At 43.4% G+C, this 14,880-nt stretch overlaps 1 protein-coding gene across 1 annotated transcript in view; it reads right to left on the bottom strand.

The window, feature by feature from the left end:
• Window positions 1–14,880, bottom strand: part of ITM2A (integral membrane protein 2A) — a gene marked incomplete in the record, with an annotated part of 365,358 nt that overhangs the window by 322,995 nt on the left and 27,483 nt on the right. The window contains 1 exon segment of the mRNA XM_044057149.1: window positions 11,960–12,091. Coding sequence (XP_043913084.1) covers window positions 11,960–12,091 — 132 coding nt within the window.

Below are 14,880 nucleotides of genomic sequence, written 5' to 3'. Positions count from 1 at the left end.
AGCTGCCCACGCCTTCCGAGCAACCACTTGCATGAGTGGGTCGAAAGGCAGAGACACCCAGGAGGTGGAGGATAGAGATCCAAAAGCCTCCAGGTATACAGACTCATCCTCAGAAGGGTCAATGGAAGGCCAGTTCCCCCTCTGCTTAAGGAGTTCCAGGATGTCTGAAAGAGAGACATCCTCAGAGGGGGACCGTGGGGAGCCCTCCGACTCATCTAAGTCTGTATCTGATGTAGTAGACTCAGGGGAGTCTGTGTGCTTCCTCTTACACGTCCTCTTACGCGGGGGTTCCCCTGCAGGATCAGGAGAAACCTCGGAAGGGGAAGTTCTTCCCAATGGGGAAACCTGGGGCGATGGATCTCTGGGTCCGGGAGCAAGAGACTGGCAAGAGACATCAACAGGCACCAAAGATGGAGGAGCTAAAGGAATAGACCGTTGACCTAGCTCAGGGGCTAGGACACTCATCACCTCGAAGGCTCCCCCTCCCAGGGAGGGCAGAAGAATCCCGCTCCGAAGAAACAGGAATCCCCGGTCCCACCGAAAGAGAAGGTTCCGAAGCCGATGTCAGTGCCGAGCTCACCAATGCCGAAGCTCCAAGAGGGAGAGCAGGGTCGGACAAGAGTCCAATGCCACTCGCCCCCTCGGAGCAGACAAGGGAGACCTGACGACCGGATCCCTCCAAGGAAGGTCTCATGGAGACCGGAGCCGAAGACGTCAGAGCCGAAAGGGGAAGTATTGGCTCCGGCACACCCACGGTCACCGTTCCGAGAAGCTCCGGCCTCTGAAGGAGAGTCGGAGGAGGAAGTTCAGGGGGATGAGAAATAGCAGATGTCTGTTGAGACGGGCTATGGAGCATTTGGGTTAGTGCCTGTGACTTCAACAGTCTGCTTACCACCCTCTCTAAATCATGGTCTGACAGCCTGGAAGATCTTGCAGATCGGCTCCGATGGCTCCGCTCCGGCAAAAAGAGGAGATCCCGGAGCCGAACGAATCAACTCCAGGGAAGGAGACAGAGATCTCTTCCTGGATGGAGCCAACGACCCCTCGGCTCCAGATGGAGCCAAAGACTTATCGGCTCCAATACTGGATAAAGACACGTCGGCTCCGGCCGGAGCTGACAAAGTAATGGGTATTTGTGTATCGGAGCCAGACTGAGCCGACACTACAACATCCAAAATGGAAAGATCGGCTCCAGCCAGAGCCGATCTTGACTCCGAAGGAGTCGGAGCCACAGCCGAAGGCTTGAGAACTACAGCCTGGGCCTTAGATGGCTTAGAGGTCTTAACTGACCCAGTCTTGGTCGGAGAACCCTCTGGCTTTAACAAGCCACGAAGAATAAGCTTATTTCTTCGTTACTGCAGGACTCTCTGGCTAAAGGAGTGACAAATAGCACAGGAGTCCTGCAGGTATAAAGGCCCCAGGCAGTACACACAAGAAGTGTGACAGTCTGTCAGACATTTTCTGACAGCACGAGTCACACTTCTTGAAGCCTGAGACCTTCACTTCTTTAGACATAATTATGCCCAAAAATACACAAACACACAGTCACACAGTTAACCCACAAAAAACACACAAACACTAACCTGACAGGAATTAACTGAGAGGGAGGCTTAAGGCCTGAAGAGAGGAAATTAATCCTGACGTAATGAGAAGGAATGTAGGGTAAGGGGATTAGTTATATGTAAAATTAAAACCCAATAGATGACAAATAGAAGAAAAAGGGGGAAAAAACCCTGACTGATCTTATAAAAATTCAAGCTTTACCTGAGCTGGTAAAAAGGAGACCTCTTTGCGAAGCGGCAAACGAGATCTGGGGTAGTCACGCCTTGCATCATGGGATATAGGGTTGCCTCGAGCTGGTAAAATGAGTTCTCAAGCTTAGCAAGTGCCGAGTCGGAGCTGAGGATCGGCTCCGAACCCATCCAGCAAGAATGAAAGCGAGTTTGACAACTTAACATTGAAGGTTATCTGGAAGAAGACGACCAGGATTATGATAAAGCCTTCCCACCTTTGGGGAGGTCAGAAAGGCTTATGAACAAAAAGGGACCTCAACAGAAATTTTCAATGGAGAGGGGGGAGAAGAGGTAGGGGGAGATTTTAAAAGATACCCACCTCACCATAGGGCATAACAAAGAGATAGTAGTAGTAGATGGAATTAGGACACGTACAACAATTTTTCCATTTACAATTTTAGTAACACTAACATAGAGAAGGGACATTTGGAGTTATTTTCCAAGGGTTTGAAATTCATCCCATACAAAAAGGGAGACGTAACCAAAACCTTACTTGACATAAGTATCATGTTCCCTAGAGTAAAAAACTATAAACGACAAAAACTTGGAATTAAAGCGTAAAGCCACATGCAATCCACCATTACATCCTCAATTAAACTTGGAGAAAGGAAAGAACAAGCTAAAACTAAATACAAGGTTAATTTGAGTAAAAACAAAAACGAATGTTTGTATTAAATGAAGAAAAAAATCTCAATATCAGGGTGATGAAACCTGATAAAGGCGGTGGGGGTGGTAATAACGGACAACATTCAATATGAAAGCAAGATAAACATGATACTGTGGGATGACAGGAGATACACCAGTGTTTTCAAAAAATGAGGTGAATGTAGCCTACCACAAAATTGATACAGGTTTATGGGATATGATACAAGAGGAACGTATAGACTATAATACATACAAGTATTTAAAAGTGGACAAGCCAAGAATTCCTTCTATATTTGGCATCCCAAAAATACACAAGTGTGAAAATGACCCGCCCCCAAGACCCATTGTATACGCAGAGAGATCAAAAACACATTCACTGGCCAAATATGTAGATATAAAATTAAAAAGCTTATGGGTAGGAAGAGATGTTATACCAAAGGATTCCTGGGATCTTCTGAAAGAAATTTCCAACGATTTATACCATGATGATCTATTACTTATAACTATAGACATTTTCATCCATACCTTATAAAAATGGTATGGAAATGTTTGAAGAAATAGTCTAGGAAGACCAGTGATTAACACAAAATGAAAAACTGGTAAGCATTTGGTTAATAGATATGGTTTTGAAAAAACATTTTCTATATTTCAATGGTGAATTTTTCCAGCAGATTCAAGGGGTAGCTATGGGGGTGGCTTGTGCCCCACCTTATGCCAACCTAGTTTTGGCTAAGTGGGAAGAGAGGTACATTTAAATACAGAATTCAAAAGCTGCTGGACATTATACCACAGGTTTTTGGGCGAGTTATTTTTTGGATAGGAGGAAAAGAAAAATTCGAAGAGTTTATGGTATATTTGAACACTACTAATTTTTTTGAAGTTCACATACAAGATTTCTAAAAAAAGTTTGCAATACTTAGAAGGAATATACAAGGAATCCAAGCAAAAGGCAACAGGACACTGCTGTATGTTTGTTAAAACTTTTAATAAAACAAAGAATACAATGACACACAACGTGAGCGCTTTCGAGATTCACCCTTCATCAGACAAAGATACCAATATAAGCAACACTTTTAAAAGAACATGAACCAATAGCATTTAGTGAAAAACCCGCCTATTTAAGAGGGTGGGCTTAACTGGTATTACATCATTTAACCCGGGATCTCTGTGCGCCATTAGTTCAAATGATCCATCTGGATTCGGCTCAGTTAACTGTTTAATATCCCCCCCTCTACTGTTCAATTTAATATTAACTAGAGCCCTAAACTTAAAACTGTGTGTGGGGTATTCCTTTATGTGTCTACACAAAGCATTGCTCAAATCACCATTTCTAATGCTAAGATGTTGCAGAATCCTCATTTGAACTAATGGCGCACAGAGATCCCGGGTTAAATGATGTAATACCAGTTAAGCCCACCCTCTTAAATAGGCAGGTTTTTCACTAAATGCTATTGATTCATGTTCTTTTAAAAGTGTTGCTTATATTGGTATCTTTGTCTGATGAAGGGTGAATCCCGAAAGCGCTCACGTTGTGTGTCATTGTATTCTTTGTTTTATTAAAAGAATTAACAAACATACAGCAGTGTCCTGTTGCCTTTGCTTGGATTTCGTTTGTGCTATTTTATGCTTGGCAGGACTTTGGCATAGCACAGAAATTTCTTTTTTGTATTTGAATATACAAGGAAGATAAGAAATTTGAAACAAATCTTTAGAAAAAAAAAAAAGATTACCTTTTGTAATTCCTTTCTACACTACAATAGTGCACACCCCTTACACTGTAAGAAAAATATAGTGAAAGGACAGTTGAGGGGGTGCCGTATGACTAGTGCAGATACAGATTTTGTAGTAGAATGTGATCTACTGGAAAAAATAGATAAAATAAATTACCCCTTAAAATTTATTAAAGATATACGATAGGAAGTTGAAAGAGGTAGATTAAGAAGTTATGTACCTACCATAACGTTCCATGTTAGTTGTCTTCTCTCGCCTTCTTTCTTGCTTGATGGGTTCAGAGCCGATCCCTCGGCTCCGACACGGCACTTGCTAAGCTCGAGAGTCACTTTTACCAGCTTGAGGCAGCCCCATATCCCATGATGCAAGGCGGTAAGTACCCAGATCTCGTTTGATGACAAAGGGCAATAGCACCAAACATAAAATACTTCCCAAAAGAAGAAAGAAAACTTACAGATGGAAGAAGGACCAGGTCTGAATGGTCTTCAGCATAAGTTTCTTATAACAAGGTCTGTCCAGGCCAGGGGGAAGGAGGGAGGGTCGCAAGAAAGAAGGCGAGAGAAGACAACTAACATGGAACGTTATGGTAGGTACATAACTTCTTAATGTTAAGTTGTCAATCTCGCCTTCATTCTTGCTTGATGGGACCGCGTCCCTAGCACCTCTATCCTGGGTGGCTCAATGGAACAGACTCTTTGAGGACTGTAGAGCCAAAACTGGCTCTGTCCCTGGAGGCCAAGTCCAATTTGTAATGGGAAACAAAAGTATGAGGAGTGGCCCAAGTGGCCGCTGCACAAATAGTGTCTATAGGAAGTCTGGCTTGAAAGGCTGTAGAAGTAGCTAAGCTCCTAGTTGAATGTGCTTTAGGTTTTGAGCACAGCTGTTTTCCCCTGAGCAGATAAATTTCAGAGATGACCGAAGAAAGCCATCTGGACAAAGTCACTTTAGAAACAGGAAGGCCTTTTTTATTATCCGCATAGGAAACAAAAAGTTGATCAGATTTCCTAAATATTTTTGTTCTGTCCAAATAATATCTAAGTTGACGGTGGACATCAAGATAATGTAGCTTTTGTTCAGCTCTATCTGAATAGTTAGGGAAAAATACAGGGAGATCAATGGATTGATTCAAATTGTTCTTTGAAGCGACCTTAGGCAAAAAAGTTGGATTAGTTCTCAAAGATACTCTGTCTTTGTGAAAAACCAAATAGGGGGGGTCGAACCGAAAGAGCATGAAGTTCAGACACCCTCCTGGCCGATGTAATAGCCACTAGGAATAAAGTTTTCCAAGAAAGATATTTCAGGGAACAAGAAACAGCTGACTCGAAGGGGGGAAGAATCAAGGATGTCAGCACTAAATTTAGATCCCACTGAGGAGGAGGATTCCTGATTGGAGGCTTTAGTAGGAAAATTCCTTTCAAGAAGGCCCTGCAGAGCCTATGGGACATAATGTTATGGTCTGCTATTCCGACATGAAAGTTGGAAATAGCAGCCAATTGAACTCTGACCGTAGAAGAGGAGCCTGCATGAAAAATCTCTGCTAAGAAGTCCAGGACTGCCTGAACAGGGGCAGTGAAAGGATCAATATTCTTGGCCTTAGCCCAATAAGAGAAACGTTTCCATTTGCTTGTATAAATCCTCCTGGTAGAGGATTTTAGCGAAGCTACTATGATGTCTCTAACTGGGTTAGAGATCAAAGGAAGCCTGGCTAAGGAAGGAAGTGGAGCAACCATGCTGTGAGGTTGAGAGAAGGGATTGACCGGTGCAGCTGACCCGATTGGTGAATCAGAAGATCTGGCACTGGGTCCAGATGCCACGGCTGCACCAAAAGGTGATGATGGAGGAACGGGAACCAAACTTGTCGAGGCCAGTAAGGGGCAATGAGAATCAATTTGGCTCTCAAGCGGTAGCTTTCTGGATAACCTGAGGGATCAGAGGAAATGGAGGGAAGGCATAAAGAAGTCCCTGGGGCCAATCCTGGGTCAGAGCGTCTCTGGGGGGATGGCCTGGTAGAGGGAAGAGGCAGAAGAAGTCTGGACATTTGCTGTTTTGGGGAGTAGCAAAAAGATCGCAACATGGACGACCCCATTCCAGAAAAATCTCTTCCGCTATAGATTGCTTGAGAGACCACTCGTGAGGCATGAGAATAGCTCTGCTCAATCTGTCCGCTACAATGTTGGTTTTCCCAGGGATATGCGTTGCTACCAGAAACCGATGAGAGGAGATCGCCCATTGCCATAGTCTGAGCGCTTCTAGACACAAGGGGTAGGACTTGGTTCCGCCCTGTTTGTTGATATACCAAACTACAGACATGTTGTCTGTGTGGACTGCAATTGTCCCTACGGGAAGAAAGTCGTTGAGGGCTTGCAACGTTAAAAGCACTGCTCATCTCCAGGACATTTATGTGCAGATGGTACTCGAACTGCTGCCACGTCCCATGAACCATCCTGCCCTGATAATGACCCCCCCACCCGATCAGGGAGGCATCCGTGGTGACAGTGGCTATCGGGGATGGGGGTACAAAGTACCTGCCTTGGTGAACCTGAGGAGATGTGATCCACCAAGCAAGATGCTCTTTGCAAGTCTGTCTCACCAGAATCTGGTGACGCATAGGAAGTTGTTGGTATGACCATTGTGTGAACAGCATCCACTGAAGAAGGCGCATGTAGAACCGAGCCAGGGGAAGAAGGGTAATGGCCGCAGCCATGAGGCCTAATACCTTTAGAACCATTCTGGCCTGTACTTTCTTGTTGGCCAGAATGATCCTGACATGAGTCTGAATGTCTGAAACTCTTTGATCTGTAAGGGTAGCTGACATCCGAACAGTGTTTAAGTTTGCGCCTATGAAGGTAATAGACTGGCAGGGCGATAAGGATGACTTTTCGAAGTTGATCGAGATGCCCAAATGAGAACAAAGATTTATTGTGTAATCCCTGGCTTGTATAAGCTGATGCCTGGTGGTGGCTGACAGGAGCCAGTCGTCGAGATATGGAAACACCTGGAATCCTTGACGTCTCAGGTGAGCCGTGACCACTGCCATGCATTTGGTGAACACTCTGGGGGCTGTAGTGAGACCAAAGGGCAGGGCTCTGAACTGGAAATGACTGGACCCCAGCCGGCGGAGAAATCTCCTGGAGCGTCTGTGAATTTTGATGTGATAGTACGCATCCTGAAGATCTATTGAGCACATCCAGTTGTCCTTCTGTAAGAAGGGCAGAATTGACTGAAGAGTGACCATTCGGAATCTTGTCTTCCTCACAGACTTGTTGAGTCTGCTGAGATCCAATATTGGTCTCCAGTCTCCCGTCTTTTTGGGGACCAAAAAGAACCTTGAGTAGATTCCGGGCTCTGAATGGTCTGTTGTAACTGGCTGAATGGCTCTTTTTTGCAGTAGTTTTGAGACTTCTAACTCTGCAATTTCCCTTAGACCGGGTGGTACATCTGGAAGGGAATTTGAGGGGAATGGACTTTCCTCGAAAGGAATTATGTAACCCTTGGATATGATCGACTGTACCCATCTGTCTTGAGTGAGGGAATGCCAGGCTTCTGGGTACAGTGATAATCTTCCCAGACTGCCTCCAAGGAGGGACAGCCGGGCAACATCTCAGGGATGCTGAAAGGGCTTGTCAGAGAGAGGCTCTCTGTTTCCCTGTTTTTTTGGACCCCCTCTGCCTCTGGAGCGGCGTCTGTTGTTGTTACCCCCTCTGCCTCTAGGGGTAAACTGACCACGTGAATCCGGCGTGACTCCTTGGGATTTACGGAACCACATTTTTCCACCTTTCTGTCCTTTGGGATAAGGTCTAGAAGGGGTGGAAAAACGGACTCCTACAGCAGAAAGAGTCTTGCCGTCCTGCTCGCACCTGGTCAAAGTTTCCTTCACCTGAGGGCCAAACAAAGCTGACCCATCAAAGGGAGAATTTGTGAAGGACGCCTTGAAGGGATCTGCAAAATCACATAGCCGCATCCAGGCTTGGCGTCTAAGAGACGCACCTGTACCTGCGGCTCTACTCGCTCCATCAGCAGCATATGATATTAGCCGCATGGAGGAGTTTGCAATAGAATTAAGGGTTCCTAGCTGCGAAGCAATTTTTTCTTGAGCTCCTGCAGCTGTAGGATCCTGTACTACTTCACCCAGCTCCTTAAGGATATCCCTCTGTAGTCTGGTGAAGTGACATAGGTAATTCAGCGAACGCATAGCAAAGGTCGCTGAGGAAAACATCCGCTTACCATACCTATCCATGGTCCTAGAGTCCTTATTAGGAGGATGGACGGGTACGGAAGGATCTGCAAGTTCCTTCTTGGTGGCCGCAGCCACCACCATGGCATCAGCGGGGACACCCTTAGTGAGGAATTGCTTGTCACTCGGGGCAGTGATAAATTTTGAAGGCCTCCTAGGGACTGGCTCTACAGAGTCAGGAGCTGCCCACGCCTTCGGGCAATAACCTGCATAAGGGGTCGAAGGCGGAGACACCCAGGAGGTGGAGGGCCGAGATCCAAACGCCTCTAGGTATACTGACTCATCCTCAGAGGGATTGTTGGTGGGCCAGTTTCCCTCTGTTTAAGGAGTTCTAGGATGTCTGAGAAGGAGACATCCTCAGAGGGGATCTAGGGACCCCTCTGACTCATCAAAGTCAGTATCTGAAGTGACAGACTCGGGAGTCTACATGTTTCCTCTTACAAGTCCTCTTCCTAGGAGGATCTCCCGAAACATCAGGAGAATCCTCAGAAGAGGGGGAAATTCCCAATGGGGAAACCTGAGGCGGAGGATCTCTGGGTCCTTTAGCAAGAGAAGTGGCAGAGATGTCAACAGGCACTATAGAGGGAGGAGCTACGGGAACAGACTGCTGACTGATACCAGTGGCCAGCACACTCTTCATCACCTCGAATGCTCCCCTCCCAGGCAGATCCGAGAGAACCCGTTCCGAAGAACTAGGAACTCCAGGGACCACCGAAAGGGAAGTCTCCGAGGCAGATGTCGGAGCCAAGCTCACCAAGGCCGAGGCTCCAAGGGGAAGAGCGGGCTCGGACAAGGGTCCGATGCCACTCACCCCCTCGGAGGAGACCATGGAAGCCCGACCACCGAATCCCTCTAAGGAAGGTCTCGAAGAGGAGATAAGAGTAGAGGCTGAAGGAACAGAAGGGGGTATCTGTTCTCCAGCCGTAGCAGTAACCATTCCCGAAGACCCCAACTCCAAGCTCTGAGGTAGAGTTGAAGGAGGAACTGTAACGGGGTGTGGACCAACAGTCGTCTGTTGAGACGGACTATGTAACATTTGGGCCAGTGCCTGTGACTTTAGTAATCTGCTGACCACTCTCTCTAGGTCATGGTCTGAAAGTCTGGATGACCTTGAAGATCGGCTCCGATGGCTCCGTTCCGAAAGAGGTGAAGCCGGAGCCGAAAGTATCGGCTCCAAGGAAGGAGACCTCGACCTCTTCCTGGAATGAGCCATCGGAACCGATGAAACTATAGATCCTGTCGGAGCCGAGGATTTATCGGAGCCGATAGGAAGCCTCGATGCATCGGCTCCAGCCGGAGCCGATACAGCCACAAAAGTAACGGTGTCGGAGCCGACACCGATGCCTGTGCCACATGGTGGTCGGAACCGATCGGAGCCGACACCGAAGTGGTCAATGCAGAATCGGCACCGATAGCCATCGGTGCCGAAGGCTTAGATAAGCCAGAATCGGCTCCAGCCGGAGCCGATCTCGACTCAGAACGAGTCGGAGCAGAGGCCGCAGGCTTAGACACAGAAGCCTGGGCCTTGGAAGATTTGGCTGATTTAGATGGAGCCGACTTAGCCGGAGAGCCCTCCGGCTTAAGAAGGCCCCTAAGTATCAGCTTGTTTCGTCTTTCCTGCAGGACTCTCTGGCTGAAGGAATGACAAATAGCACAGGAGTCCTGCAGGTGAAGAGGCCCCAGGCAATACAGGCAAGAAGTGTGACCGTCTGTCAGACATCTTCTGACAGCACGAGTCACACTTCTTAAAGCCTGAGACTCTCTCCTTTGACATGGTGTTTAACAATACACACACACACACGTCAAAAAATTAAACAAATACCAAAAGGTATTACTAGTAAAAAAAACACACACACACACCCTAACAGGGAGTAAAGTTTGGGATGGGTAAAGTTTGACTAAAAAAATTAGTAAAGACAGGGAATTTTCTGTCAGAAAAACTTAATAACTAACTTAAAACTAAATATTTAAGGGTTTTTTGCAAAAAGGGGCTAAAATATTAAAGTGAATCACTTACCAGGAGCTGGTAAAAGGAGGACCTCCTAAGCGAAGCGGCAAACGAGATCTGGGTACTTACCGCCTTGCATCATGGGATATGGGGCTGCCTCGAGCTGGTAAAAGTGACTCTCGAGCTTAGCAAGTGCCGTGTCGGAGCCGAGGGATCGGCTCCGAACCAATCAAGCAAGAATGAAGGCGAGATTGACAACTTAACATTTAATAAATTTAAGCCAATCCAAAATAATGGTGAGCAAAATAAAGGCAGACAAATAAGGAAAACACTAGAGACGATTATGAACAAGTATTGATTTTGGAATACAACGCAATAAACAATATTAAGAAAATGTAAAGAGTGGGAGAGATTTCTTTCCCTTACAGATTTGGAAAATATAACCAAAATCCCACAAAGTGGTAAATAAAAACTCAAAGTATTAGAACTACTGAACAAACACCAGGTGAATAATAAAAATATGGTGGGCACTGTACCCAATGTAATATTATGAACACTGATAGATACTACCTGGAAAGTAGAAAGAGATGGATTACTAGTCTTAACTATTACAATTGTGAATCAAAGGGATTAGTTTATTTAGCCATCTGTTTAGTTTGTAAATCCCTCTATGTAGGAAAGACTGAAAGAATGTTAAAAAGAAATATTTATGAACATATGTATGACATGACAGTAGGTAAAGACACCAATGCCTTGTTTAAACATTCAAAAGTATGCTTGAAGTCTAAATTTGCTTTTCTAGTTTTGGAACAAGTCCGTCAAACTAGACATCAGGGGAGGCCCTTGGGAAGAAAAAATAGAATTTAGGGAATTATGGTGGCAAGTGACCCTTGAGGCAGGAAATTACCCTGGGTTGAATGACTAGGTTTCAATATTGCCTTTATTAAACCTAAGATCAGCTAAGCTGAGAATGTAATTAATTTCAACCACCACCAGGTGGCAATGTATTAATTGATTTTTCCATATGCAATTGGTTCCCTATGTATTTTTACCACTTTAAAAATTAGAGTAAATGATATATTTTAAAATGTTTTTAATATATTTAAACTATGGCAATTTAGTTCATATTTACATAAGAAAAAGATTAATATTGTGTTTCAGTATCTATATACAAAATATTCATACACGAATATTCATACTATACAAGGAAGGGTAAATGAAAATAAGGTGGAGTGTATTTTACTAATGGGATTTTTAAACATGATATTTATTGGTTATTTTAAATGCAGAGAATGTATTCTCATTGGTTTTAGCTAACTGAAGTTAGTATAAAATATGAGAAACACAAGGTTGCACTGGACATCTGATTAAGTCTAATTTAACAGGACGAAAACGCATGGTTACAAGCTAAGGCATTTATGTTAAACTGTTTTTGTGTTCGATTTTTGTGGCTTGAATAAAACTGTTGGAACAGATTGGTCGTGGATCTCCGCTCTGTTGCTCAGCGCATTTTCTTCTGGATAAGCAAACAGCTTGCCCCCCAACCTTAAAATTACATATTTTGTCCTATTTAGAATTAAACCACTTCAAGTAAAAACTTAGCATTACCTTTGGTAAGAAGTACCTGTAGATGCAAGCGCCACCAACTATGAGCCCAGCTAAAATGAATGCCAGTCCAAGCAGCGTAAGCAGACTTCTTCCAGTTGAGCTGTCATTTTTATGTACTGCAACTTCAGGATCCTTAAAAAACAAAAATTATTAAGATTACTACAGCCCTGACAAAGTGAAAGCAGTAAGCAGAAGCAAGAACACAACTAGCAAATCCTTTTACAACACTGCATTTTTACTGCACTTTTATCCAAGTATTGCTGCATCTGTGTGACAAACGGGAGCGAATTTCAAATACAAAGATAATCAATGCTTGTTCATAATGCCACAGGACACTGTACATACATAATGCCTTACACAATGGACTTTTCTTAAATTACCGTATTACAAAACTTTGCAGTCACTTCTAAAAAAAGTGAATGTTACATTCGCTGTTAGCACTGCAGTTCACACTCACTAAAATTTTCTATTCACTTCACAAATAACACACACAGCTCTAATTGTGGAAGTCAACTAAAAATATAAAAATGGAAACAATTCTTGCTCCTCCATGCTGCCATTACCAACAAAGAAATATGCAGATTCCATGAAATAACCTAGTCTTGCACACATGCACAAACACGCACCCCATTTTATGTTCCCATAATGAAAATGGAATTAAAACTCTGGAAAAAAAGTGAGGTACGATGATCAGACGTGCACTCAACATAATACTGGATCTGTGCCAAGACATGGGTTGTTACACAACCTGCACATTCAAAGGGGGGGGGGGGGTTCAGGTTCTCCATGTAGCTATTATCCCTACAACAATACTGCCCAATTCACCCATGTAAATTCCCCGATTCTGAAACTCTACACTTTTCTTGCCAAGATCACGTTAACAAAATCACTACTTGAACAACCCTCTACCACGAAAAATTCTCAAAAGTAAATGCCCTACAGCAACACCACTTTCTCCCAAGTCTGGCCTTATGGAAAGTACAAAAGTTCACTACTTCTGTGACAGAAATCAAAAGGATTCTCCATCTGTGACAGAAATCAAAATGATTCTCCTTCATCCTACGTGATCAAGTTCTAAAGAAAAGGAGGATACATATCCAAAAGCATTTCACAATGTCAACCAACTATTTCTGGTCCATCTTGCTACATGCAATTGTACACCAAAGCTTCAGAAACACTAAGTTTTGAGTATATTACAATACTGTAATTTTATCTGAAAAAGATCTACTCAAGTTTGATAATAAAAATAAAATTACAGATTTAACACTGGGGTAAGCACACTTACCTGACTCAGTTCCAAGCTGGAGTGCTTTCTACAGAGTCTACTTCCCTCCTAGATTCATGCCAGTTTCTGCAAGGCACACAGGCATCCTCCACATCCTGAAACAACGGGATTAGATGAACTGGCGAGTCTCTAAATTGTGTGCAGGTATGAGCATAGTGTGTGTATATATTTAACAAGGGACTGGTGATCAAAGACCTTCCCAAAAAGGGCTCCATGCCTTACAACCACTACGCATTGGGACAGTTTGGATTTAAGATGATCCTCAACTGGACGAAGCAGGTATCAAAGTGGACCAACAAAATGAAGAGCAGGTTTCTGCTTGTTTGTACTGAGCTGAAGTGAGGTGGGCTACCAGACAACTCTGAGCCGAGATGCCAGGCTAAAGGCTTCTGAGCTTCAAAAAAGTTGAATTTTTTTTTTGTTTATAGTATTTACTGCACTTTTGCCTGCCACCTACTTTTATACTGTACTTACTGGGTATTAAGCTACACTGTTATACTGCAACTGCCTTACCAAGCTGTTTGTTGTTTGCACAAAGTATTTACTGGTATTTTTTCACCGTTTTAAAGCTCTGTTCTGCCTGCTCTGGCGGTACTTGACTGACCTGTTAACTGTTAAAATCATCCAGGAGTCTAACGAAGGATTTAATGCCATTTTAAACGTTTCTTCAGTGTCTCACTGCTATTTTTCTTCTGCGTTACGCATTCTTTAGTGCTTCTTGCTGAAACTACAGTAGCATACTCCAGACTAAGGCCTGCTCTTCTGGAACAGTTTGTAGTGGTTTCCTCTGAACACGTTTTCCAGGCCATCTTGGATTGGAGGGGGCGCCTCTACACTTCTGAGAGACAACCTTGCCAACTTGGATCTCGAAGTGTAGCAATTGCTGCATGTACACACACAACCCTCTAGTAACAACACAATCGAGTAAGAGAGCACTGTATTCACATCAAGAATCTAGAATTCAAGCTCTCACTCAAAACATTCCAAAACTCTGACAACTTCTTAAAACAGTAAACAAAGTGCTAAAGGCAGGATAACACAAAACGATAAATCCTCGGCTTGGACACACAGAGTTTATTCCAAATCACAGTGTTACAATACGTTAAGCGCTTTCATCTGAAACCAGACTTCTTCAGAACGTATTCCTAAGTTCATTAATTGCTTAAATACAAGTCATCTGACTCAAATTTGGCGCCAAAACATAATTACATATAATACTGCTAATATATTTCATAAATTCCTGCAGTGCTGTTGTCAATAAAAATAAACAACAAAGAAATATAACACAGTATATAAAATTATTGTATAAAAATACGTAAAAATATTTAATACTATGTACTTAAAATGTCCATATTAAAATGTCCTTATTTAGACACTAAAATGCTAAAGTGCTGCAGTTCTTCCTCAATAATAAATGATACTGCCTTATCTAAATACAGTAGCTTAAATACTATGAAAATATTGATTAAAATATTGATTCAACCATATATGCTGTAGTAATTGCTGCCAATATATTGCAGAAAAAATGTATATATGTGAAACATGACAATGTATTAAAATTGATAACATATTAGATTTGGTAATATATAAGAACTAGTCTAAAGCTTCACAACAATCCTACCTAATATGGCCAATT

The sequence above is a fragment of the Protopterus annectens genome, chromosome 15.part0, assembly GCF_019279795.1.
Source record: "Protopterus annectens isolate FY-2018-M chromosome 15.part0, PAN1.0, whole genome shotgun sequence".
Classification (NCBI taxonomy): Eukaryota; Metazoa; Chordata; order Ceratodontiformes; family Protopteridae; genus Protopterus; species Protopterus annectens.
Note: the sequence above shows the minus strand (reverse complement) of the source record. Positions and strands in the feature narration are given on the sequence as shown.